We start from the raw sequence: 27,475 nt of genomic DNA, 5'->3' as shown, positions 1-27,475 counted from the left end.
AGTGACCAGGGTAGGGTACCCCAGGGCAGTCAGGAAGGTGCTTGAAGCAATTAAGTCAGGCACACTTCACAAGTCACCTGGAATCAGTTAAGAACTGATCAGAAGCCATCAAGGGAAACAGGCTAATCAGATCACCTGAAGCCCACTTAGAACCCGCTGGGACTAGTTTAAAAAGATGCCCTTTCAGAGAGGCCGGCTGGTAAGAGCTGGCAGTAAGAAGGCGTGTTGTGGGAAGACGGGGAGAAAGAAGGTGGGCAGTAAAAGAGCCAGGAGTGTGGTCAGATACCAAGGAGAGTGCTAGGAGGGGAATTTGGGGAAGTAGCCCAGGGAAGGACTATAGCTCCGGTAGTATAGGAAAACTACCTGTTGTTGCTGCCAATTAAGGTCTCTGGACTGGAACCCAGAGAAGAGGGTGGGCCCAGATTCCTGCCACCCCCCCCCACACACACACACACCTACCTACACAAATGCTCCCTGAGAAGGAAGACAGGGACTAAAGAGGGTTCCTACACTGAACTCGTTGACTATCCGATGATGAAGGTGGCTCAGTAAGCTGTAACCCTTGCCTCTAGGACGGGGGAGAGGCTACATTGAGGGTCACAGCAAACCCTAACCACCTAGAAGCACAGGACCCCCGAGGCAAAGTCGGTGCTTTGCCATAATAAATACTCTCGAAGGACTCAAACAAAGAACGATACTTTTTAAGAACTCATTATTTTAAGCCAATCTCATGATTATAATAGCTGACTCACAATTTTTAAGTTGATTTTAGGGTTGGCAATACTGAGTTAAACTTCAGCATACTGAAAACTAGCTCAAAGGTTCACATACTACCAGTATCACCAGTGGTATCATTCGTCCAGCAAAATGGCCGTCATTAGCAAGAGCCTCGTAAGAGCCAACTGTAATTTAAAACTTTATTTTCCCACCACATTTCACAGTTAGTAGTCTAAGCCGCTGCTTAATTGTTTGAACCTGCTGAACAAAATGCCTATTCTATTGCTATAAATAGATTTGTATTTGGCATGTAGTCCAAGAGCTAATGATTCTTCTGTGGATACAGTGCTAATGGTAGAAAAAGTTACCTGAAAAATTTCAGGCAGACTGGAAATTAACAAAAACTAAAATTAAACGTTCCTTGCACTCACTTGAACAATCTTGTATAATTTACCTGAAATGCATCAGGATCTCTGATAGAAAATAGGCTTAAGAAGTGTTTTAAAGATGTGCTTATTCTTTTTACAGGATTTACTGGAACAAAACAACGTTTCAGGCCTAAAGGGAGGAAATTACATTGTTCTACAATATGTTTGGCTAGCAAAGAACAAAAACATCTCGGAAAGAGATGGCATGATGTTGGTCAGTTTTCTATTAGAACTGACTGCTGAGTTTGCTTCAGGTAAATTAGGTGCATTGTAAAGGAAGCCAGATAGTAGTGTTCAAAAGCTGAAGAAAGTTTTATACCTCCTGAGAAGGGTAAAATGGGAAAGTTACAATTACTAGTGATTGAATTTCTTAACCGCTGCCTCTTTCTCTCTGAATACCATAAGATTATTTGAGGTGAAGGGGTGTAAATACGCCTTATATTATGGGGAGGCAACTGTCTCCCCTCCTGCCCCATGTGGAATTCCATCAGCTCAATGTTAAGATCATAGGAGGAGGAAGGAGGGAGACAGTGACCAAAGTGTACAGATACTGTATTTATTATTCCTGATCAACATCCACATAAAGGTCATGTTTTTCAAATCTTTCACTTCACAGATTACGTAATTTAAAAATGCAGCTTCACAGTTTATCAACTCAGATAACTGTATAGTTACGTGTAAACTGATTCAGCACTGCATTTGCACAGACAATTAGTAAGACAGCTAGCTTTTTATGAGATATAAAATAAATCGCAGAGGAAAATCTTGACTCCAAAACCATAATAAAACAAAAGCATATTTTTGCTACTGATAGTAATAGCTTATCCCTAAGGAACTTACACTTGCTTTGTTAAAACTACTTGATGAAATACAAAAATTACTGAGAAAACACTTATCTGTTACACTTGTTCTCTGAACATACAAGCTGCAGCAGATCACTCCTCAGAGCTCTAGCATCTCCCCACAAGTCTCACAGGACTAGCAGGGATCCAAGCTCTAAAGCAGCGGTGGGCAAACTATGGCCCACGGGATTGGCACCGCAGAACCCATGCCGCTCCCAGAAGTGGCCAGCACCACGTCTCTGCATTCCCTGGGGGGAGGAAGAGCCGGAGGGCTCCATGCACTGCCCTCACCTGCAGGCACTGCCCCCTACAGCTCCCATTGGCTGGGAACGGGGAACCGCAGCCAATGGTAGCTTCGGGGGAAGATACCCACAGGTGAGGGAAGTGTTGTGAGCCCTCAGCTCTCCCCTCCCCTAGGGGCCAGAGGGACATGGTGCCGGCCGCTTCCGGCAGCCCGCCTGCCTTAGCCCCACTGCCACCCCAGAGCCGCTCCAGGTAAGAGGCGCCGGGCCAGAGGCCGCACCCCGAACCCTTCCTGCACCCTGCACACAAACCCCCTTCCCCAAGCTCCTAACCCCTTGCCCTGAGCCCCCTGCTGCACCCCAACCCCTTGCCCTGAGCCCCCTGCTGCACTCCGCACCCCCTCCCACACCCCGCACTCCCTGCCCCAGCCCTACAGTCATGGCCTTGCATGCAATTTCCCCATCCAGATATGGCCCTCAGGCTAAAAAGTTTGCCCACTTCTGCTCTAAAGTCACTAGTTCCAGTAGGTGGCATCGTGCACTGCCTCCACAGTGAACCCACCAGGCTCCTTAAGTGTCTAAAGGCATCAATACTTTTCTAAACTAATATATAAATAATAGCACCAAGTTTTCCAAACTGACTAGTGATTGCAGGTGCCTTAATTTTGAGGTGACCATCTTGAAACCCCTTAAAGGAGCCTGATTTTCAGAGAACTAGAGTTACCAGACCCCAAGTCACAATGTGCTAATGGTGTCATACAACGAGAAACCTAGAAAATGCAATACTTGTCTTAATTAAAAACAAACTGAACAGGCAGAGTGCAAGGGGGACAGTGGACAAAGAAGCAGCACGTACATATCGTGAATCCCCAGAACTAGTTAACAACTGACTGTCTGTAGCAGCTATTAGGGCTTGTTTTCACTATGAGGGTAAGTCGACCTAAGTTACAATACTAGTCACGTAGACAACGTAGTTTAGGTTGACTTACCCCAGTGTCTTCAATGCACTGCATTGATGGGAGGCACTCTCCGGTTGATATCCCTTACTCTTCTACCGGGGTCAACCAGAGAGTGCTCTGCCATCAATTTAGCGAGTCTTCACTAGACCTGCTAAATCGATCCCTGCTACATCAATTGCAGCACCGTGGATAGTGAAGACCATTCCTTAGAGTCAAAGGAATGTCAGCCTTTCTACAAGGAGTAACCAAAGTGGAGCCTATGAGCCATATGCAGTTCACAGTAATACCAACCCATAAAGACAACAGCTTTCGGCATCCGATGCTCCATGTTGACCAGAGCAGGCTGCTCCGCATAAGACTAGGGCCTGGTCTACACTAGAAAATCAGGTCACTTTAATTACGTTGGTCAGGAGTGTGAAAAATCCACATCCTTGAGTGACGTTAAGCCAACCTGAGTCCCTGTGTAGACAGCACTAGATGGATGGAGATATCTTCCGTCCATCTAGCTTACCACCTCTAAGGTGTCTACACGGAAGGGCTACAGCAGCTGTGCCACTATAAAGTTTTAAGTGTAGACACACAGATGAGTGTGGAATGATGGGATTTGCAATCTACATGGTCAGCACTTCCACACTGAAGATAAAGGTACTTTGCAGCTGGCTCCTTTTCATTAAAATTAGGTATTGGATTAGGCTCCTTCTCAACAGCACAGCATGCTGGCAATTTGGAGAGTCTGGAAAATCCTTACTTGAATTAATGGTAGCAAGCCAACATCAATCACCTACCTGGTTTTGATCATTGTAGTCACACTCCCTAACCACAACTAGTCCTCCTTTCTGACTTGGGTGACCCTGGGCAACCAGACATTTGTTGGTTTGAAGGTGATAAAGCTGTGAAAAAAAATGATGCTGCTTAATTTATACCATCATTAAAAGGCAAGTAGCAGAAGGAACATTTGGCAAGTCATCTAATAATCCGTATTTCCTAAAACTCCTCATATGCTCACAAAGAAACACCTTCTCCTCTTTTCTTATATAGGACATTCTGCTTTTAAAATTAATATTTTTGTATAAATACACGTAAATACTTTAATTTTATTGTCAAGATCTGACAAGTTCCCCCCCTGTGATCTGGAAGTAGCGTGCACAAATGACAGAATTTTGCCTGTTGTGTTTGTGTAACTCAGTTATTCCCTACCAACTCCATCCTTTCTCTGAACAGCAGAGGTCACAGACATACTTTCACTCCAGATATTTAATGGGTTTTCTTTCTAGGATTCACAGCAATTACAAACATCAAAATGCTTTTGCCTACAGCCTCCACCACCTTCCCTTTTGGTTTCACTTAATGCAAGTGACTTTGTGCCACCTGATTTCCAAAAACTTCACGAATTGGAAATCTACTTGGTCTCAACTATGCTAATTTAATGAGGCCTCTGGTGGGGATTCAATTTAGAGTGTAAAACTTCCCAGGTCTTTCAGATGAACTCCCAGCCCACTTTCAATGCATTGACTATAACCTGAAGTAGAATAACCTGGAATTTGGGTTTTTTGGCCAGACTGGGATCAAACACTCAATACGTGGCTGCATATTGAAGAAAGCCTACTACTGCGATGAATTATGAAGCTCCTAGCAGCGGCTCAGCTGCTCTCCTGGTTTGACAAGAGTGCCCTCCTACCCAACCCTGAATTCTGCTGATGGTCATTTAGTCAGCGGTCCCTGAAGTAGCTCAGCATGCTCAAAGGCTTTTATTCTGGTTATTTGGCTATGAAGCATAAATAACAGCTACCGCTTTGCTGATTTGCACTACACATCTAAATCAAATAGATTACATCTCTTAGAACCCTCTCAATCAAGGACTTTAGGGAAGATCAAATTTTGAATGTTAATCACTCACCAGTAGCTCCTTAAATTATGTAACTTATATGGTTTTAAAATGATGTGTGTGTGTCATCAGTCATGGACCACTAGTATTTGACAGTTTTTATGATACTTCCCAGTTGGCTAAAAAGCTCCTTTCCAAATTAGTTTTTATATTATAAAGGTGGGATTTGGAGTAATTTATTCTGACTCCTTAGGAGTCTGGCACACTGGTGATATTGGCTGACCATTCTGTTCCCTGGGCCTCTTGAATCAGTTTATATCATGAATTAGAGCCAAAGCTGACTAGCCACCCACACAATATTGAGCACACTTATCAAACCCCGAAGACTCAAGCTGCAGGACTTTACTTAGATTTGGCAGTACATTGCCCTGTTTAGTCAAAGGACATAGAAGGCTACCCTCTAAATTGAAGGGAAGGAGATCCTTGGCTACACAGAAGGTCCCTCACTTCATTTTGAGATGTTCAAAAGCCTTGAATAACCTCATCCAAAACCAACAGTATTTCTTCAGTTAAACCTTCATCTGGGAGTAAACAAAAAGCCATTATTATCCACCAAAGGTAAAAAGGTAAAAAGAGTGACAAGAAAAGTGCCTAAGGCAGGTTGGTGCATCTGCTGTATTTAGAACAAGCCAGACATTTCATTTTAAAATGTACAGCGGCCCAACCAGGTACTGAACTGAATATAAAAATATTCTATAACTGCTTCACTGCTGGACTCAGCTGTAGCGCCTTCTACAGTGAAATCCTAGTGATTTCAAAGGGATTCTGCATGAGCACAGATGTTCACTTGATGATCACCTGCTCTGTTCATTCCCTCTGAAGCACGTGGCACCTGCCACTGTCAAAAGACAGGATACTGGGCTAGATGGACCTTTGGTCTGACCCAGTATGTCCAATTTTGTGTTCAGTATGCAACAGCCTGCAGGATTGGGGCCCTACACTGTAACAGCTGCATCCATTTTTTAAAGTTTACTGTTAAATATTGCAGACTATGCTACGTTGTCCTGTTTGGGGCTGGGGGGGGTAGGGGCCTGTTTACGTATTAACCAGATTACTTATTAAATTGGTTTATGATCATCAATGGGAGGTTCCAATTTGTTCATACCTAAAATAAGAATTACTTGAGTCTCCTACAGCTCTCTTGCACACAGAAAGATTGACAGATGTTCTATGGAATCTGGAGTCATTCCTGCTTTTTTAGAAAACTGTACTGATCCAAATTCAGCACTGGCAAAAGCAGGTGCAACTCCAGTGATTCTTGCATACAAACCCATAAACCAAGATCTACTTAGTAAGCAATGAATATGCACCATTTAAAAAGTCTAACACCATATCCTTCTTGGTGGTGTTTATTGCTAGGTTTCCACTAATACACCAAATACTTACACTGAACATCTAAGAGTAAGATTTCTCACTTGGCCTCACCTTATGGGTAAAGGGCAAGAGAGGCATTTCCAGTCAGATATGACTTTTCATCTTCGCAAAAAACTGTTGAACAAAAGTATTGACTGAGGAAAGCTAATTACATTGTACATCCATGATAAACAAAAAGTGTGAAAGTCTCGGGGTAGGTTCTTCTCAACCCAAATCTACTCTCAGAACCAATGGTCAGTCATGAAAGTGTCCTACATAGACTTTAAAGCTGAAAAGCCTCAACAAAGAGAAAGACATTGCTTCAGTAAGGTACCATCTGAAAAGAACCTGGCTTACATAAGAGGGCCTTTTCCAATTTACCTCTAGATAAATATACAAAATTTGTCATTTTCAAGACAAAACTAACTTTTATTACAGTATACACCAAATCACCTACTGTGAAAACAACTTACTGTACTTACTTCTATGTGCATCATCACAATAAGTTTCAAAACCAGGGCTGCCCAGAGTGGGGGGCAAGAGGGGCAATTTTCCCCAGGCCCCGCAAGGGCCCCCATGAGAGTTTTTCGGGGCCCCTGGAGCAGACTCCTTCACTCGTTCCGGGGGCCCTGGAAAACTCTCGCGGGGCCCGGGCCCCCGGAGCGTCTTCCAATCCTGGTCTTCGCCAGCGGGGGGGTCCTTCCGCGCTAGGGCGGAAGGACCCCCTGCCACCGAATTACCGCCAAAGCGGGACCGCCGCCGAAGTACAACCGGGTCTTCGGTGGTAATTCGGCGGCAGGGGGTCCTTCCGTTCCGGGACCCGTCGCCCAAGTGCCCCAAAGACCCATGGCGGGGGCCTCCCATCACCGAATTACCGCTGAAGACCTGGCTGCACTTTGGCGGTGGGTCCCGCTTCGGTGGTAATTCGGTGGTGGTGGGCCCCCACCGCGGGTCTTTGGGGCACTTTGGCAGCGGGTCCCGGAACGGAAGGACCCTCCCCGCCACTGAATTACTGCTGAAGTGGGGGCCCCTCACCACTGAAGACCCTAGACCCCCGGAATCCTCTGGGCGGCCCTGTTCAAAACGACCTAAAAAGAGCAGGGGGAAATTGAAGGATTTTCTAAAGAAGTCGAACAGTGTCTTACCCTTCCACGCCGCAGTATTTTAGGTCGTTTTTGCCCTCTGTTAATAAAAACTGGTTGCTGAGCTTTGGCATTGGGCCCAGATATTTGCATCTCTGGGTAGATATTATCTAAATACCATTTAAATGACTTGCAGTTCATTTTTTTCCTCAACTCCACACGGTCAGTAATGTTTCCATAATTCCTGGCCCTTAGTTCAGGTCTCAGAGCAAAATACTGTTCCTACATAGAAAAGAAATAGGAGAAAATATCCAATCAGAACTATTTACATTACTTCTAGTACAAATTTTAAACAGTGATTAATCCAATGCATTAAACTACATACCTGTTCCATTTAACCCCTGATGTAAAGTATTAGTTCTCTGAAAACTGGAATTAGAATTATAGAACACCAGGTTGGAAGAGACCTCAAGAGGTTATCTAGTCCAATCCCCTGCTCAAAGCAGGACCAACACCAGCTAAATCATCCCAGCCAGGGCTTTGTCAAGCCAGCCTTAAAAACTTCTAAGTATGGAGATTCCACCATCTCCCTACGTAACCCATTCCAGTGCTTCGCCACTCTCCTAGCGAAATAAATTTTCCTAATATCCAACCTACACCTCCCCCACTGCAACTTGAGACCATTGCTTCTTGTTCTGTAACCACTGAACAGCTGAGCTTCATCCTCTTTGGAACTCCCCTTCAGATAGTTGAAGGCTGCTATCAAATCTCCCCTCACTCTTCTCTTCTGTAGACTAAATAGCCCCAGTTCCCTCAGCCTCTCCTCGTAAGTCATATGCTCCAGCCCCCTGATCATTTTTGCTGCCCTCCGCTGGACTCTCTCCAATTTGTCCACATCCTTTCTGTAGTGGGGGGGAGGGCAAAACTGGACACAATACTCTAGATGTGGTCTCACGAATGCTGAATAAAGGGGAATAATCACTTTCCTCGATCTGCTGGCAATGCTCCTACTAATACAGCCCAATATGCCGCTAGTCTTCTTGGCAACAAAGGCACACTGACTCATATCCAGCTTCTCGTCCACTGTCTTAAGTGCAGGACTCTGCATTCATCCTTGCTGAATCTCATCAGATTTCTTTGGGTCCAATCCTCCAATTTGTCTAGGTTACTCTGGACCCTATCACTACCCTCCAGCATATCTACCTCCCCCACCAACTTAGTGTCATCCACAAACTTGCTGAGGGTGCAATCCATCCCATCATCCAGATCATTAATGAAGATGTTGAACAAAACTGGTCCCAGGACAGACCTCTGAGGCACTTCACTTGATACCAGCTGCCAACTAGACATCAAGCCGTTGAGCACTACCCATTGAGCCCAACGACCTAGCCAGTTTTCTACCCACCTTATCATCCATTCATCCAATTCATACTACTTTAACTTGCTGGCAAAAATACAGTGGGAGACCATATCAAAAGCTTTACTAAAGTCAAGATATATCACATCCACCGCTTCCCCCATAGCCACAGAGCCAGTGATCTCATCATAGAAGGCAATCAGGTTGGTCAGGCATGACTTGTCCTTGGTGAATCCATGTTAACTGTTCCTGATCACCTTCCTCTCCTTCAAGTCCTTCAAAATTCCATAATGTCATTTTAGAGTTAATGTTTACTGTGCCTCTATGATCTCCATAACAAATGTGTTTGGTTTACAAGTCAAAAAATGATTTATTGTTTAACTGCCAGACATGCAAATTTAGGGCCTGTTCTTGCATATGAATGATGTTATTCATGTGGTGAGTCTCACTGACTTCAATAGGATTACTCATGTGACTGGAGATATTCACATCCACATGCATTTTCAGGGCCAGGCCTTTAATCTGGGCTCTTGGAGTTAAGATGGGTTCTGTCCTTATCCTGCCTCATCCCTAGTAATAAAGATTCAGAGGTTAAATTATGCCCTCAGTTATACTTGTGCAACCGCAACAGAGGTACAATGGGAGTTAATGAGATTACACAATATTAGGCATACTATGGCCTGCAGAATCGTTATTTCTGGTGATGTATGAAAAGGAAAATTCCCATGTTGATTCTCACTTCCTAGACTGAGTTTTCAGATAAAACAGAAAAGACACTGTCTGTAGACTAGGCTAATTTCATATGCATTCTTTAGGATACAATAAGTACGGAACCCTGGCACTTCACTAAGTAAATCTGCACTTTAAATGATGTCTGGAATTTGCTAGAGAGAATGACAGTCCAGTGCTATTTTTAATCTTCTGGTCTTCTGTCCGACACTAATTAAGACTATATATCCATCATTACTGAGATACTTGTTAATTATGAAGATGCCTGCAAAGTTAATATCACTGAAATTTGTGTAGCAGGTACAAAGAAGCTATAAGAGCAAGGCTAATGAAATCTAGCACAAAGCTTATCATGTATATAGTGAAATGGAATCCAGGGCAATTGTACACTGTCATAGGAACGAATTAGGTTAGACTTTTCTGTATCAAATATATAATTCTGAGTATTATTGTATCTGTTCCTTTTTTCAATAAAAGTATTAATGAAGTGGGATATTCAGTGTAGTCACCATCGTATCCTTGAAAGTGTAACTATGATATTTTGCTTTTTTTGTATCGCATATTGGTATCTCATAATTGCATAAATACATAATTACAACTCCTCATCAATGTAAAAACTAAAATGCAATTTTTACTATTTCCCTTTTTCCGCTCTATCATATAGTATTTTTAATTATTTACTAAATGTTGCTGTTGAACTCTCTGCAGAGGAAAACAGACAATCTAAACCAGGGGTAGGCAACCTATGGCACGTGTGCCAAAGGCGGCACACAAGCTGATTTTCAGTGGCACCCACACCACCTGGGTCCTGCCACCAATCAGGGGAGCTCTGCAATTTTAAATGAAGCTTCTTAAACATTTTAAAAACCTTATTTACTTTACATACAACAATAGTTTAGTTATATATTATAGACTTATAGAAATAGACCTTCTAAAAACATTAAAATGTATGACTGGCACGCAAAATCTTAAATTAGAGTGAATAAATGAAGACTCAGCACACCACTTCTGAAAGGTTGCTGACCCCTGATCTACACTAATCTTTCTACAGTGCTCCTCTATACCATTCATCCCACTACAGCTTCAGTCAATATCATTATCTTGGCACTTTTATTATATGTATAAGTATGGAAATATCATCTTCAGACCTGCCTTCCATCCCTAAATTTGCTGTAACAAAAGACCCTGGCAAGTTTCAGAGAACAAGAATAGAAAAACCTTGAGAACTCCACAGCTGATGCAAGAAAAAAAGGCACAGAACTGAGGCAGACGACTCATATAATCAGTAGGTGAAGTCCTTTTTGGACAGGAAGTGGGATTGGTTGATGCCTCCAGTCCCTAATATTGGCCTCAGAGGCCAAAAAGATGCATAGAACTTAGGAATTTCTGAGCATCTCACACTAAGAAGCCGAATCACAAGAGTGAGAATCATGCACAGATGGTATCTCCTCATTAGACAATGGAAGGTATGCGTTATCATAAACTGGAACAATTCAATTAACACTCCCATTTCAAACTCTGTAATTCTTGTCTTACCTTATACTCATCCATCCACACGTGTGCCAGGCGCAGAGAGTTATGTGCCATGGTATCCTTCCCCCCTGGTGAGCCATAGGGGCGCCTTTTACGGAATATGTGTCCCACCCTGGAGCAAGGGATGATCAGAAGTCTACCCCCACACATCCAGATCTGTCCACAAGAAAGCAGAAGACACCTCACTATAGAGTACAAAAAAGGTTCAATACTTTTTTTTTTTAAGGGAATAGTTATGGTAGAATTGTGTATGCTCAGTATTCAGTTTTTTAAAGGCTTCTCTCTCCGTCAAATCAGAACCAATTTCCTATGGGTGGAAAAAGGCAAGGCTTTACTCTTTGAAAAAGGCAATTTTCATATCAATTTGCCTATATAACCTCTCCGCCACTTTTTAGGGTTGTTCAAAATAAAATGTTGCCAGTGGTTTTTAAAAACAGCACATTTTCTCCCACTGTCCTTTCCATTAGAAAGAGCCACAATGGTTTTCAAGCTTTCAATATTTAGTTTTCAGACAAAAGACCAAACAGAACATTTCAGGACAAAAGCAAAAGTTTAGAAAGTTATAGGTGACAATACAGGTTAACGCAGAACTGCAGACAACTCTTAAGTATACAGGTCCAACCCCGATGGCGTGGACAAAATGATACTGGTATAAAAGTGCTTTATAACAGTACAGCTATTCCCAAACAGGTAGGGCACCTTTATACCAGGATCACTGTGTCCACACTAGGACTTGTACAAGTATAACTATAAATTGGTTTAAAAACAAATATTTTTTAAAAATTAAAAAAAAAAACAAACCATCTCTGACAGTCATACTGGTATAATTTTGAAGTGTAGACCAGGCATTAGAATAGACTATTTATTTATTATTACTAGTATAAGGCTAATTATTTAACCGTAACTTCAGCATCCCTACTGTTCCTGCTACAGTACATGTGCACACACAGTAACCTGTGTAAGTGACTAATCAGGACAATGATCTATCTCCTGTCCATTTCAGAGTAACCCCAAAAACTTAATACGTACATTTTTTCTCCACTTTAATATAACAACCTCTGCTAAGCAAACACTGTTAAGTCCTGTAAGTGGTTGTCTGCAACAGGTTTTCCTGCATACGTGTTGTATGCAGACACATATACATGTGTGTGACATGTAATCCCTTTTGGGTGCAAGAATTAAAATGTTTGCCCTACTTTACCTTCTCTCTGGTAAGTAAAATTCAGGCATTTTAAGGCCAGAAAAGACTAGACTGATGATCTAGTCTGACCTACATAACACAGGCCAGAGAATGTCAACCAATAATTCCTGCATTAAGCCCGCAACTTCTGGTTGAGCTAGAACACCTGTTTTAGAAAGACAGCCAATCTTTAGTTTGCACCTTGCTTCCATTCTGGGTTTTTTTCCTAACTTCAGCTTCCAGCCACTGGATTTTGTTATGTGTTTGTCTGCTAGACTAAAGAGCCCTTGACTCTCAGAAATCTTCTCCCAAGTAGGTACTTACAGACTCATCAAGTCACCTCTTCACGGATAAGATAAACATATTGAGCTTCCTAAGTCTCTCACTGGAAAGCAGATTTTCCAGGCCCTGAATTCTTCTAACAACTCTATTCTGAATCCTTTCAAATTTTTCAGTAGGCATCTTGTACTTGGACACAGTATTTCAGTAACAATTTAATCAATGCTGTATAGAGGTAACCACCTCCCTCCTTCTATTCAATATGCTCCTCCTTATACATCCAAGGATTGAGTTAGGCCTGTAGCCACAGCATACGAGCCCCAGTTCTGTTGGTTTTTCACCATAACCCCAAATTTGTTTTCAAAGTCACCGATTTTTTTATTTTGTGCAGCAGGGGCTAAGAAACATTTGCTCGTTTCCTTAATGAGTCCCTGCCTCATATCTGTCCATAGCTAATGACTGAATCAACATTCCTTATAAACCCAAAGGTGCCTACTAATACTTGTTTGAAAAAAGTTCAAAACAGTTTAATTATTTTTAAATCTCTACCCTGTGAACAAAGAAAAGATAAATGTAAAACAAGCCTAATGAACCAACTACAGTGGAACTTGCCAACAGTAACTTTCTGCCCATCTTTCTTCAACAGCTCTGAGACTAATCTTCTGCATGATTCCTAATTTGTACAATACCTGTCTAAACTGTGTTTCAGGCTCCTCTGAGGATTCTAGCACGTCTGTACAGCCCCTATAAGCCTACAGAAATGTTATGTAAATAAATCTGTTTATATTAAAAGGGCATCTGGCAGCTTGAAGTTGAGACAATTTCACAAACTGAATTAAACGTAGTTTCATGCAGTGTATCTGCCCATGTCTCCTCCTGCCAAATTTGTCGTTTTATAAACCATATTCTCTTTAAGTCTCTCTCTCTCTCTCTCCATATGCTGTGTGAAAGACTCAGACAAACAAAAGGAGAAACCGTAAGAGTGACTAAAGATAAGTGCTGTCAAACACTATAGAATAAAAGTCAAAAGGGAGAACATTTTCCCCCACTTTAAACTTCCAGTTACAATCAAATTAGTTGTAACAGCAGTCGGTCAGAAACTTCAGAGTGTTATTTTGTAAGCTGAAAGCATCCTTTGAAAGGAAAATTGAAGACCCCATATAGCTTCAATATGCAAATAGCAATTCCAGTGCTACTGAATCTCTGCTTAGGTAAGGGAACAAGTAAAGCACCTACTGTAATACAAACCAATTACCCGAAATGATATTTCTAGATTTTCTCCTCCCCAGATGTCCATACCACTATCATACTGTCCAAGTTCATTGAAGTATTCTCTATCCATAGCAAACAAGCCCCCTGCCATAGTAGGTGACCTAGAAGAGGAAAAAGTTAAAAATGAGTTCCCATTGTCTACACACTCATTTTAATAAAAAAAGTTACTCTACCTTAATCATCAAGTCCCCAGTCCTATTACTGGATCCAGATGCTTGGACCCCATTGACTAGGACTGCAGGATTGAAGTAATTGAAGGGGGGAGGGATAGCTCAGTGGTTTGAGCATTGGCCTGCTAAACCCAGGGTTGTGAGTTCAATCCTTGAGGGGGCCATTTGGGGATTGGTCCTGCTTTGAGCAGAGGGTTGGACTAGATGATCTCCTGAGGTCCCTTCCAACCCTAATAACCTATAATCAGATCAGGTCTCAAAAGATCCTATAATTTTTTTATTTTTAAAGGAAAGTGTATAAATATGATCTGTGATCACTCACTGCTCCATCACATAGAACTGTACAACATACATTTATTTGATGTGTACCTTTAAATAGCACTAAGTTAATGCGAGAGAAGTACCTTTTAGTTTGTGCCCACAGCACCCACACGGGGGAGTTAAAGCACAGTATGCTAGTGCACACTGCCATCCACACACCCGTTGTCCAAAATGCAGGGCTACAAAGACAAGCCCTCAGTCTTCCTTCAAACAGAAATAGCTGGCTGCATAGAAGCCAAATTACTCTTTTGCAGTGAGATCACCAGCATAAGTGCACTGCAACCCTGCCTAGTATCCAGTCACATTACATTTTTGTGTCTTTAGCTCTGACGCAGTACCTACATTTTCTGGTTACTTGACTATGTTGCTCTTGATCTGAAAAGTATGGATGTACTTGTTTATTATACATACAAATGTAGAGTGATGTGTGTACAAATCAAAATGATGGTATATTTCTCCCTTATGAACAAAGGGCTAATATAGGCTGGTCCTGACCTGTTTGGGGGAAAAAATAATACATTCCAGTGTACACTGTAGTTACTGGTATCACCTGAAAGCAGCAATAATTCCCTTTCTATATGAAACAAAGATCAAGCTTAAAGTACACAACACAATAAACCTAATGGCATGTAATTAAATTATTTATCTTGTCTCACAAGCTGAATTTAAAATCAGGAGTACTGATGTTTCATCATTAATCATCAGGTTCTCCCCCAATTGTTAACTCTTCTACAGTTGAGTATTTGTTCTCTCCAGAGGTTTTTCAGTTCTTTGTCCCTTCTATGCAATGCCTCTTATGTAGCATTTTTACTATAGCAATATATTTTGTAAGCATCTATATATTAGTTACTATTCTACAACCTACATCCTAAACTGCTCCTGTATGACCAACACCTCTTTTTATAAGCAGGAAGTCCCTGTCGGCTGTTGTCCTGGCAAAGTGTAAGGTGTAGGGTGCGGGGAGGGAAAAGCAGTCCATGCAAACATGCCATATGGCAGTGGCTAGACACAGGCATTCCACAATCCTAGTCAGTAAAAATGCAATAAAAGTGTCCAGGGTAAGCAGCCCTAAGTCTGGATTTCCTTGTTTGTTCTGACATGGTCTTCTGCTGTAGGATTCGTCCCTCTAACATCTGGGTAGAGAAGAATCCAGAACATTTGGGTTATGAAGGTTTCTAAATAGATGACAAAACAAAAAACTTTCCATTAGGTGGAAAGTGATATTCACAGATTTTAAAAAACAACTCGTAGAATATTGTTTAAGCAATGCAAGAGCTTCTCTAAATAGGAAAGTCATGCTCAAACTCAGGAAATTTTGTCATCGTAGACAATGGGACTCCATTTAAGTATCAACGTTGTCTCTGGGCTCAATCCCAGAATCCTTGGAAGACAGTGGCAGCTCTGCCTGCACAGAGGACTACATCTTCAGACACACGGTGGATTATCTCTAATCAAGGTTCTTAATTTAAAATGCTCTTTGATGGATCTTCTCCAGTTTTCTCCCATGTGTCGTCTTCTTCTAACTTCAGAAATACCTACAGTGATCTTTTCCCAAACAGATTATTGCTGAGCCAGTTTATTAAGAAATAACATGAAAAGTTTCTTGGCTTCCTTAGATCAAGCCCTGTGATGGGAAAACCCGATGTGGAAAACCTGATGCACATAGTCTTCAAATCACAGCAGAAAATCCAGTGTTGGAGCCACTTATGTCAGCTTGAAGCATTGTTAAATTCACATTCCAAGGGCAGAGGAGGATTAGAACACAGCCAGGTTTCAGAGCCTATCCCAGTGATAAAATGTAATAGAGCACTAACATTCTGCCAGAAATTAGTTTACTTGTTTTGATGAAATTAAAGCTTCCTTTTTATGAAGTCAACCTAGTGCCAATGAGACTGAAGACCTCCAAACTAGAGAACATATGCAATGTATCAGCTTCTCCACATTGCTCTGCCAACTTCAGCCTTGCTCTTGGAGGGATTCCCCTGTACAAGCCAGTTCTACTGCAGTGTCTAGTGAATATCTGCCCTCTACGCTAAGACAAAGTTTCCAAAGGTGGTGGCAATTTCATAACATGGACACATCCAGTAGGAATTGGACTGATACTGTTTATTTCTGATAGGCCACCAGACACCTATTATATGGTACAAACAGCCAAGAAAGTGCTGCCAAGTCCTAGTGCTCATCTTTACTCAGGCTTTTGCCTTGAAGCATGACCCTGGGAAGCACTTCAGGCCGGACTCAAAGGTTGACCATAGAAAGGATAGATGATTTCAACACATTCACCACAAAGCTTGATGGCGTGGCTAATAGTTTGAAGCAGCTTTTGCATCCATGCATGATGAAGTAGAAAGCTTTATGCCAAGATAAATGCTAATCTAAAAGAAAAAAAATGTAAAAGCCATCTGAACAGAAAGAACGGAATCTTGACATGAAAGCTCTTGAATAAAACTGGTACAACAGTTCTATCATTGACCATGACACTTGCCTTCTTGTTACAAAAAAATGAAAGAATTTTCCAAAGCTAGCATTTCGTTAAGATTTGGCCCCGGAAGTTCCAGAGCACATGCCAGATGGATACACAGCATATCACTATGGCACAGTTGATAATCAAAATAACCATCATTAAGGCAAACATACCCCAATACATAGTTCTAATATATGGTACTGGATAGTATATATTTAACACAGAATAGCCTGTAAACTCTTCACACAGATCACATTTTATCTGTTCATAGAGCACCATGGCAAATGTGGTGCTATACAAATCTCTAAAAAGCTGTTTTTCTTGCCCTTTAAAAGCAGGCAAAGTAGGCTAGGCTAGCCTTTTCCTGTTGTTAAAGTTTAATTTTCTTTTTAACTAACTCAGTAAAAATGAAGAGACAGACAAACCCTTGGCAATGTAAGTCTCTGCTTTTAAAGATACATGTCTCATTTATGAGCTGGTCTCTATTTACCACACGTTACTTATAATTCTCAGCTTGCTTCCCAACAGGCAGCAGAAATCTTACTTGATTGGAGCAGTGGCTCCCTCAGGTCCTTCTAATTCTGACAAAGGAACAAGATCCCATTTAAAGTGCAGACCCCAGTTGAACCCTCCACGCACAACTGGGGAAGAGCTGTAGATAAGCGTGTCGGCGCTGATTATGTCAATCACAGGGCACACCACTGTCTTGCGGTCTTCTCTGATTGGAGTCAGCAGAGGTTGTAGCCACATCTCATTCACTTCACAGTGGCTGTCCAGGAACACCAGCACTTTTCCTGAGAAGAACAAAAAAACATACAAAATATGCAGGTCTGTGATAACACTAAACATATAGACACAAATTATTTCTATCAGAGGACTGAAAGCTTACACAATGGAGGAAGATATAATCCCAATCCACTGGGATATATTGCATTGTAAAGACAGCAGTACTTTTACAGGTATTGGTACCAAATATATCAACTGCAGATGGGGAGGGGGGAAAACAATCTCCAAATAAAACCTTGATGGTAGCATCTGAGTCCACTGCTGCTAAAGAGTTTCCCGCAGAGAAATCTTACCGTCTAGCTGAAGGAGCAGAGTACAGAACTTTACTATCAGCAATAATACTGATTACAAAGTAATATATATGATTCTACATATACTGCACAGACAGTGCGAGAAGCACAGTGCAATAACAATAAAGGGAAGCACTTCTGACTCCCCTGCTGTGAAAATGAAACAACTCTTCTTCTACCCTCACTCTAACAATTTTTAATTACTGCATTTATTCTGTTCCAGTTCCCATTAAAGTCCAAGGAAGTCCCTGCACTGAGTTCAATGAGACCTGGAGCAGGCCATTAATGCAGGTATTCTTTCATAGCTCAAAGAGGTTCTCCACCACCCTGATAAGGCCCAGAGGATTCTCTCCTACCACGATAAACCTCAACACCAATCCTCAAAAAGCCAAACAAAGAAAGCATCCCCTTGTCTGAGAGCTGGACATGAGTAGCCAGAGGGGTGGAAGACTCTGAAGAGCAGATGTCACAAGCCAATTAAGTATCAAAAGAGACTACCAAAAAAGCTCCACAAGGAGTGTTGTGCAGTCTAACTCATGCAACAGAGAATCCATGGAGACCGAAGGTATAATGCAGGGGAAGGTAATCAGAAGACACTCATGGTCTGATAAGCATATAAGGAACCTCTCAAGAAGAAAACAACATTCATTCAGCTAGTTCACAGACAAACTTAAGTTTCACATAATCAGTCTTGGCTATTCACATTTGAAGTAATTTCTTACTCAAATGTGCAGTTATTCATAACATTTCCTTTGGCAAAGTTTCATATTTTGGTACGCATTTTAGCCAGATTCAGTGCCAAAAACACACACACATTTTATATATATCTGAAACAAATACACACACAGACTACTTCAATTCCAAGTCTGAACCTGACTATACACCAGTTTTACACCGGTGCATCGCAGATCCATGGAATTTAAGGCCACAAAGGACCATTATAATGATCAAGCCCTATCTCCTGCATAATACGGACAGAATTTCAGGCCTGTCAAGAGAAATTTGGGATCCTGGTGCATTATATTTGCTGGGGCCCCACCTCTTCCTATTTGATTTTATTTGCACTGATGTTAGACATTGGGGGGATCCCCTTTAGCTCAAGGTCCCAGCACAATTATCCCCTCTTTGTCTTCTCTCATCAGCTCTGCACCCAGTATCCATGATGTAAGAGCAAAGTCCGGGCCAAAATTATTAGGACCAGATTCTGCTAGTCTTACTCACATTAAGTAACACCCTACTCCTTGTAAGAGCCATCAGTTTGTGTGGGACTATTCACCACAATTAGAGATGTTAAAATCTGGACCATTTGGAATAAAAGAGCAATCTCCAGGTTTCATCAGTGTAAAAATTATTCTGAAATTTTATTTTAGAAGAGAAAAATGATGTGATACTGGGATAACTAAGCAGAGATGGGAGAGGACTTGATACAATCATGGTGAAGAGAGTGGTATACGAACTAGATACAGAGAGAGGTTAGAAGTAATGTTCGAGTCAATAATTTATTAACTTCAATAGTGGTTTTCTTCTGCATCATGCTATTACAATGCTAACAAATAACAGACTAATTTAGAAATTATCTTGTAGCACAGTTTCTCACATGCCAAAGAATTTATCCATGATGTCCATTAATATAAAATATACTCTGGGTACATAAAGCACAGATATATTCTATCCCAATTAACTGCTGTAATGACAACTGAAATACCACAGGTGAGTAGCAGCTCAACAATGCATGTGAATTAGTAGATTACTCAGGAGTTTTTCTTAAGTGCCTTAATGAGAAAGCAAAATACCTCACAGTCATCAAGCTATCACTTGAGGCAAAGTATTCTGCATGCACGTTATCCAATATATAATGAGCTGGGCTCTCCAGTGGAGAGGGAAAATCCTACACTGTTTTACCAAAGTTCATGAACCACTGCTGCTCTTCCCAATTAGAGCAAATTAATCTAAATTAATTGAAACACATTTACTGCAAAAGTAAACTGCCTCATTTTTAAATCTTATCAAAATTAAAACAGGGACACCTGGGTCAATTTGGGCCCCAAATTTACATTATATAAAAAGGTTGAGGGTTTTTTTTTGTTTTTTTTTAAAACACATGCAAAGGCAAAATTCTGCCTTCACTTACACAGTGTAAATCTGCTAAAATCAACTGATTTATTCTGAATTTACATGCAAGTGAGGGCAGGTTCTGGCCAACACTGCTAAGTACCAACTGATCTTTGTGCCTCTTGTTTCTTGTAGGGGGATCTAACACACATGAAGGGTGCTTAAAAGGTATTCAGATGGTGGACTGCCTTCCCATGACTCAGGCTGAAAGCTTCCATTTATCTTCTTCATTAGCAAAAAAATTCTTTATTTTCTCATAAATGAAATCCCTGCTACGTGTAAGAAAGCTAATTATACAGAACTTGTGCAAAATACAATCTATCAACACCACTTCTTATGACCAGCTGCTTGAGCAGTCAGCACTAAGCTGGGGGGAGTGGTAGATATGCTGGAGGGTTGGGATAGGGTCCAGAGTGACCTAGATAAATTGGAGGATTGGGCCAAAAGAAATCTGATGAGGTTCAACAAGGACAAGTGCAGAGTCCTGCACTTAGGAAGGAAGAATCCCATGCACTGGGGACCGACTGGCAAAGCAGAAGTTCTGCAGAAAAGGACCTGGAGATTACAGGGATGAGAAGCTGGATATGAGTCAGCAGTGTGCCCTTGTTGCCAAGGCAGCCAACGGCATATTAGGCTTTATTAGTAAGAGCACTGCCAGCAGATGGAGGGAAGCAATTATTCCCCTCTATTCAGCACCGGTGAGTCCACATCTAGAGTATTGCATCCATTTTGATCCCTGCACTACAGAAAGGATGTGGACAAATTGGAGAGAGTCCAGCGGAGGGCAATGAAAATGATTAGGGAGCTAGGGCACATGCCTTTCAAGGAGAGGCTGAAAGAACTGGGGTTATTTAGTCTACAGAAGAGAAGAGTGAGGGGAGATTTGATAGCAGCCTTCAACTACCTGAAGGGGGGTTCCAAAGAGGATGGAGCTTGGCTGTTCTCAGTGGTGAACCTCAGAAGAACCACCAATGGTCTCAAGTTGCAGTAGGGGAGGTCTAGGCTGGATATTAGGAAACACTATTTCACTAGGAGGGTGGTGAAGCACTGGAATGGGTTACATAGGGAGGTGGTGGAATCTCCATCCTTCAAGGTTTTTAAGGCCCGGCTTGACAAAGCCCTGGCTGGGATGATTCAGTTGGTGTTGGTCCTGCTTTGAGCAGGGGGTTGGACTAGATGATTTCCAGAGGTCTTGTCGAACCTTAACAGTCTAGGATTCAGGTAAAGCCAGAGTCCTGATCTACTTTTGTTTTATAGGAGAAAAATGTTCCCTAACCCTACCCAGGTCTCCAAACTCAGCAAAGTGAAAAAATAATCACATCCAGTGGTCACTTACTCTTCTCAAAGCTTCCCTTTCATTCACTATGTACTGAGTATGACTCTTTTGAAGGCACTTCATTTCTAGTAAGTTGCCATATCTTATGTGGGGACAGCTTTATTTGAACAATTAAACCTGTAAATGCACTTTAACCTAGGAAGTTTGTAATCCATCAACTGACACCGAATAAAGCTGGAGTAACTAAATACAAAATAAACACCAATAAATTCTGTAGGAAAGAGTACCAAGGTGGCTCAGTGATTTTTAGCTGAACTAACATGAGCTCAAACACACGTAAAAAACCCAAACAGTGAAAAATAAGTGATACTAAGGACTGACTTGCAGGAAATCTGACTGATTCTCTGCCCCTTATCCATCAAGAGATTGCTGCATGGGCAGTAAGTTCAGTCCACTAAAGGAAAGCAAGTGCATCACATCAGTCAACATTATCCCCTTTACCTAAACAAAAAGCACTACTGATGATTACCATATGGAATATGTCAGATACTCCTTGGCTGGACAGATTGTGGCTACAACACAGGAGCTGCCTAGGTGTACGGAGGAAGGATTAAAGGAAAGAAAAGACAGGGTATACCTGTAGCATGAGATGCTCCAATCATTCTTCCTCGAATCAGCCCCTCTCGCTTTTCATTTCTTACCAGCTTTGTGTTTCTTGGAAGATTTTTTTTGATATATTCTTCTAGGTCTTTTTTCAACTCAACTGCAAACAAGAGAACAAATACAGGAAGCAAATTTAGTCAGAGCTTCACTGCAGTTGCATGTAGAATAAAAACAGCAAAACTGTGTAGCATGCCGAGTGATCGAAAAGCTCCTTTAGAGTTCTACACTTTGTTAGTTGACAACCTTCAGCATGAATTCTGTTCAATTTCAATGAAGTCATTCCAGGTAGTACATCCAGTCCTACATTCCCTTGCCACTTTTTGTAGCTTTGCAATCATGTTATCCTATTAAGTGTTTCTCTTTCCCCTGCTGCTGTGTGAGACATCTATGGAGACAAAATGGCAACTGGCTATACAGGGAAAAGGATGTAACTGGCCACGTGCTGTGTGCTGACAGCGCAGCCTATCATGCTGACCAATTTGCCTCAATATTTCCTTGTTCCTATATAGATCTGTCTGTATCCACCTATTGTCTCTTGTTTTATACTTAGATTGTAAGCATTTTGGAGTAGAGACCATCTTGTTTTGCTCTGTGTTTGTACTGTACCAAGCACAAGGGGGTCCTTGTCTATGACTTGGGTTTCTACGTGTTAATAATTAATTAATGAACACAAAAAGGAATATTTCTCTCTCTCTAATCTCTTTCCAGTGTAGCTATCTTAGGTGTTTATTTGTAGCAATAGCAGATACAACACTTTCAGACAGACATAGAATCACAGAATATCAGGGTTAGAAGGGACCTCAGGAGATCATCTAGTTCAACCCCCTGCTCAAAGCAGGACCAATCCCCAGACATATTTTTACCCCAGTTCCTTAGATGGCCCCCACAAGGACTGAACACTCCAACCCGGGGTTTAGCAGGCCAATGCTCAAACCACTGAGCTATTTGTGTGATTTAAGTTAGCAGTGTCCTACAAGGATCACTACACTAAAATAAACCTTGATGCTTTTGAAGGGGAAAACATCTATCGTCAATTCAACAGGTATGGATAATGAAAGCACTGGTCCATCTTTTTCTGTGTTATTGCAAACAAATGTCTCACAGATATGCAAAGTAGTTTATGACTCCAATTGCAAATGGTCACCTTTCCAGAACCTAAGGAGGATCAAAACACCCCGGACAAAGCACATGCTTTGGAAGGAGAGCAGAGATCATTATTATAGCCTGTAATTACTACTGTAACACAAGTATATAATGATGGTAAGAGGCATTGTACTTCCTCAATCTTTTCAATGCCAACATTTCCCACAAAAAGGAAAGGCAGGCAGCTGGCTATGGTAATTGGGGAGAGGGACTGATGAAAGCCATAATACTGGAGAAGAGTAACTGAGCACACAGAGACATGGAAAAGAACAAATGAAGTCATAGTGCAACAGGCAGCCAGCCAGGATATTACAAAGACCAGAGTTATGGAAGATTTTACATAAGTGGAAGAAACACTGGAGTAGGAGTAACATAGTAGAGAGAAAGAGCATCAGCCTGCTAGACTTCAGTTATAAAAGAACAGCAAAGTCATCATCAACAGAATTAATACGTCAACAGAATGGATGAGGAAGGCAAAACGGAGCATTCTTACAACGAACAAAGCACTTCTGTATCAGGGAGATGGTCAAAAAGGAAAAAGGAATTCCTGATACCGTCTTTATATATTACAAAAACAGAACAGTGGACATACTGGGTCAGACTATGGTCCATCTGGCCCATGATCCTGCCTCAAACAGTGGCCTATACCAGAACTTCAGGGGGAGCACGCAGAATAGGGCAATTATAGAGTGATCCACCCATCTTAACTTCTGGCTTCTTAGGGGATGCCTACACTGCAATGTAAGTCCATGCTTGAGCTTGGAATCCAGCCTAAACCCCCACTCCCTTCTGTCTACACAGCAATTGCACTAAACCAGGGCTCAGACCCAGCATGAGTCAAGCCGGGAGCCAGAATCTGAGCCTTATTGCTTTGCAGTGTAGATGCAGCCCTGCTTGATTCAGGTCCTGGGAATCATCTAGAAGTATCCCACAATTCCATGGGACAACTCCTTTAGTACTTTTTATCCCAACAACCTGCAATCCACGAATAGAAAAAAAATATACACACACCCCGGCAAATGGCAGCAGTTCAGGTCCACATTCACCCCTTTTCATCTGATCACCAATCTGCAAGCACACCATCAGAGAGCCTCCTGGGTTTGCAACAGAGAGCGAAACAATCAAACCTTAGCAAAGCAAGCTGCTTCCTTGTCACGGGAGCACTGCCAGATTTTGACAAATCTCTGGTGCAAACCCCATAAAACTGTGGACTTCAAAAAAAAAATACCCAGAATGAGCAGACGTAACAGCAAATAGTTAAAAAGCTGGCAGCTCTGCAGATTTTCAGGACAGGTGATCAGTGCAGAGAGTGCATTAAGAGGCTGAAGAGTGAACACAGGAAGACCATGGATAAAAACTGCAAATCGGGCAACTTGCTCATTTTATGAGGACTTTGACTGGGTCCTGGGCAGTGTGCCCAGCACAGAGCCAACCATGGTTCATGATGACCTGGTCAGCCAGGATAATGCACTGCTGGCTCCTGAATCCAGCATGAAGGCTGACAGGGAGCCAGCAGCAGGCTTCCAGTGAACAGCATGAAGTGACTTTAAATGAAACTAGTCTCAGAGCAGGCTGTGGATGAGGTTCAACTGCAAATTCTCAGTCTCTACTTGGAAGAACTCTCTGATTCTCTCCCATGGAACAGCCCACTACAGAGCCTGCAGAGAACTGGTAGAGACAGAAGCTGCCCCAGAGCCTGGGAAGTGTATGGCTCAGAGTGTACTATAACAGTAATGGAGGGATTTCTGCTGTAAGAAGCAATGCAAAAATCATAAGACCCAGCTACCAGCATTTAGCCACTAATGGCTGACTATATCACAGCAGCCAGGCCTCCCCCTCCCCCTCTTCCTCCTCCCAACCCATCACATGGAGCTCAAAATGATGACTTGGAATTTCAAACACACATCAACAGCTGTAAAGGTTATTTTAAATGTTGTCTCAGAGGTTTGCTAGGGTCATTCGTGTTTTCATGTCAATAAGAAGATATTTGCCACTCTGTAATCACTCCTCCTGGGTCTATGCTATCACCTGTGAACTGTGTGCGTGAGAGAGAGAAAAAATACCAGTATACTATTTCCAAATCTAGTCCATTTCAGTTCGAGTGTAATGTCGGTTATTTCTCAGAACTATGCCGGGTGGAGTAAACAGGCAGATTTCGGTGTGTTTGCGTGCAGCCATAACAGGGCAAGCCATATGTGAGCTAACACAGTATCATGTTAATTTCCTCATGGCTTCTAACCCAATCCTGCCTGCTGATAGCTGCAAACTTTTCCTGATGCAAGAACTCCAGGTAATTAGTCTCACTGCTGGGAAGAGCATATTTTCCAAGCCCCCCAGTATAGCTGACTAGTTCACTCCATTCACAGATGTCCTGTTCAGTGACTATTAGTTGGAATACTGCTGCATATACTGCAAGTTTTCCTCCAGCAGTTTGGAATAACATATCCCTTTGCCAATAGAGCACCACAAACACTGTTACGTCTTCCAAAGTATGAAAGGCCTGAAGTGACAAAAAAAAAAAACATTTGCAGAGAGGGCATTAAACACCCCTTCATATGGCAATTAGTTATGAAATTTTTATGAAACAGAATAAAGGTTATAATTTTAACCTTGCCATTGTCTCTGAACTTCTGTAACTGCGATTAACCAGGCTGTGTCCAGAGACTGTATGAGCACTGATGCATCCCCTTCACAATGTGTGTTGGTTCAGTTTAGGAATGTTACATTTTTTGCCCTTGAGATTCCACAATAATTAACTCTGTGCTCCTCCACTGAGCTACTTTAGACAATAACCCTCTGTGTCTTGTCCTGTTTCAGGCCCCTCAACTTGCCTGCCATTCTTCAGGAACTCCATCCCTGGCCCAATGTACCTTCCCAGAACATTCCAAAAGGAAGCATTTCCATGATGATATTATAGTTGATGCTCTTGAGAGGACAGACCAGCAGGTCCAGTATCAGAAGAAGAGGGACGAAAGATGGGAACAGCATGCTGACAGGCAGAAGGAAAGTGAGGATCATCGCCCAGGTGAAGAACAGGTTTTCAGCAAGGGAGCTGGTGCTTGCAAAGCAATTCCACTAACCTTGAAGTCCCTGTAACCCTGAGCTTACATTGTGGTGTAAACATACACTGAGAGAGACAAGGTGGGCGAGGCAATATCTTTTATTGAACCAACTTCTTTTGGAGAGAGACAAGTGTACACAAAGCTCTTTCTGTCTGGAAAACATACTCATTGTCACAGCTAAATGTAAGGGGGAACAGATTATTTAACATAAATAGTTAACACATTTCAAAGGATCATTCAAGATGATGTGTCCAGTTAACAATTCTCCCATCATAAGGGAGAAAGGAAGGGGGGGGGAAGGCAGCTGGTGGGGAAGATGAGTTGTTAGTGGGTTATAGACGGCTGTAATAAGCCATATATCCAGTATCTCTATTCAGTCTATGTTTTTTAGTGTCTAGCAAAGTTATGAATTTAAGTTCCCAGACTCATCTTTCGAAGGCGTTGTGCAGATTTCCTCTAAGAATGATGACTGAGAAGTCAGAAGAGAGAGTGATCACTTTGTGAAGTGTTCATCTACAGGTGACAGTTTGTTTTTGTCTTATTTTCCTGTGTGAGGTACACCACGTTTGTCATAGACACGTGTAGGAACCCGGGATCTTGAAAGTGTGTTGATCATCATAGCAATGAGATGTGTCTACAGGTTTTGCATCTGTTGTTCTGGCAGGATCTGGTGCTGCTTTGAGATGGTGTGCCCCAGTCTGTGGGGAGGAAGCTCATCATTAGAAGCAAGGAGAGGGTTGGTGGCTTCTGGTGGTTAGAGGTTTAGGGTCGCCCCAAGCATGGGGTTGCATTCCTGACCATCTTGCCTAATAGATGGATGCAGGGGCATTGGAAACATTTTTATGGGGGGGGGGGGTTTATAGTGGAAACCATGTCCCTGCACCTCTAGTTCCAGCACCCCTGGATGTACATGGAGGGCAAAACTGTCCATTCACATGAACAAGGCATTTCTTTATAAGGGAGATAGTGAAAAACAAAAGGAATTCCAGCTATTATCTTTACATATTATGAGACTTCAATAAAATCTTATGGATAGCAGATGGGAAGGAAAAGTTGTGAAACACCATGACATCATCCCAGACAGTGAATATACTGAAAGAGCAGTATCTTGTGACTAAGGCCTTCTTAAAACTTCTAGAAGAGACACCAGCTGTGTAAATCAAAGGTCCCCATGCTGTCTGCCTCAAGGATGCTATCTGTCCCTGGTCTTAAATATGGTACAATATGCTAAGGAAGGAGTAAGAGCGATGGTTTTGAAGGAAATCTTACAGAGAGTTAGGGATACTCAACGTGTCATCCTAATAATACTACAAATGAGTGAGACAGGGCT

At 42.0% G+C, this 27,475-nt stretch overlaps 1 protein-coding gene across 4 annotated transcripts in view; it reads right to left on the bottom strand.

The window, feature by feature from the left end:
- Positions 1-27,475, bottom strand: part of GALNT11 (polypeptide N-acetylgalactosaminyltransferase 11) — an 89,964-nt gene that overhangs the window by 19,007 nt on the left and 43,482 nt on the right. For 3 of the 4 annotated variants that reach the window (XM_030550047.1, XM_030550048.1, XM_030550049.1), the window contains 6 exons: positions 21,915-22,040; positions 17,358-17,607; positions 13,842-13,959; positions 11,131-11,283; positions 7,572-7,790; positions 3,974-4,078 (listed from right to left, as the gene is read on the bottom strand). In XM_030550047.1, the coding sequence (XP_030405907.1) occupies positions 3,974-4,078; positions 7,572-7,790; positions 11,131-11,283; positions 13,842-13,959; positions 17,358-17,607; positions 21,915-22,040 (971 nt within the window). The remainder of the gene's footprint in view (positions 1-3,973; positions 4,079-7,571; positions 7,791-11,130; positions 11,284-13,841; positions 13,960-17,357; positions 17,608-21,914; positions 22,041-27,475) is intronic. The other variant, XM_030550050.1, reaches the window with a different exon arrangement.

The sequence above is a fragment of the Gopherus evgoodei genome, chromosome 2, assembly GCF_007399415.2.
Source record: "Gopherus evgoodei ecotype Sinaloan lineage chromosome 2, rGopEvg1_v1.p, whole genome shotgun sequence".
Lineage (NCBI taxonomy): Eukaryota > Metazoa > Chordata > Testudines > Testudinidae > Gopherus > Gopherus evgoodei.
Note: the sequence above shows the minus strand (reverse complement) of the source record. Positions and strands in the feature narration are given on the sequence as shown.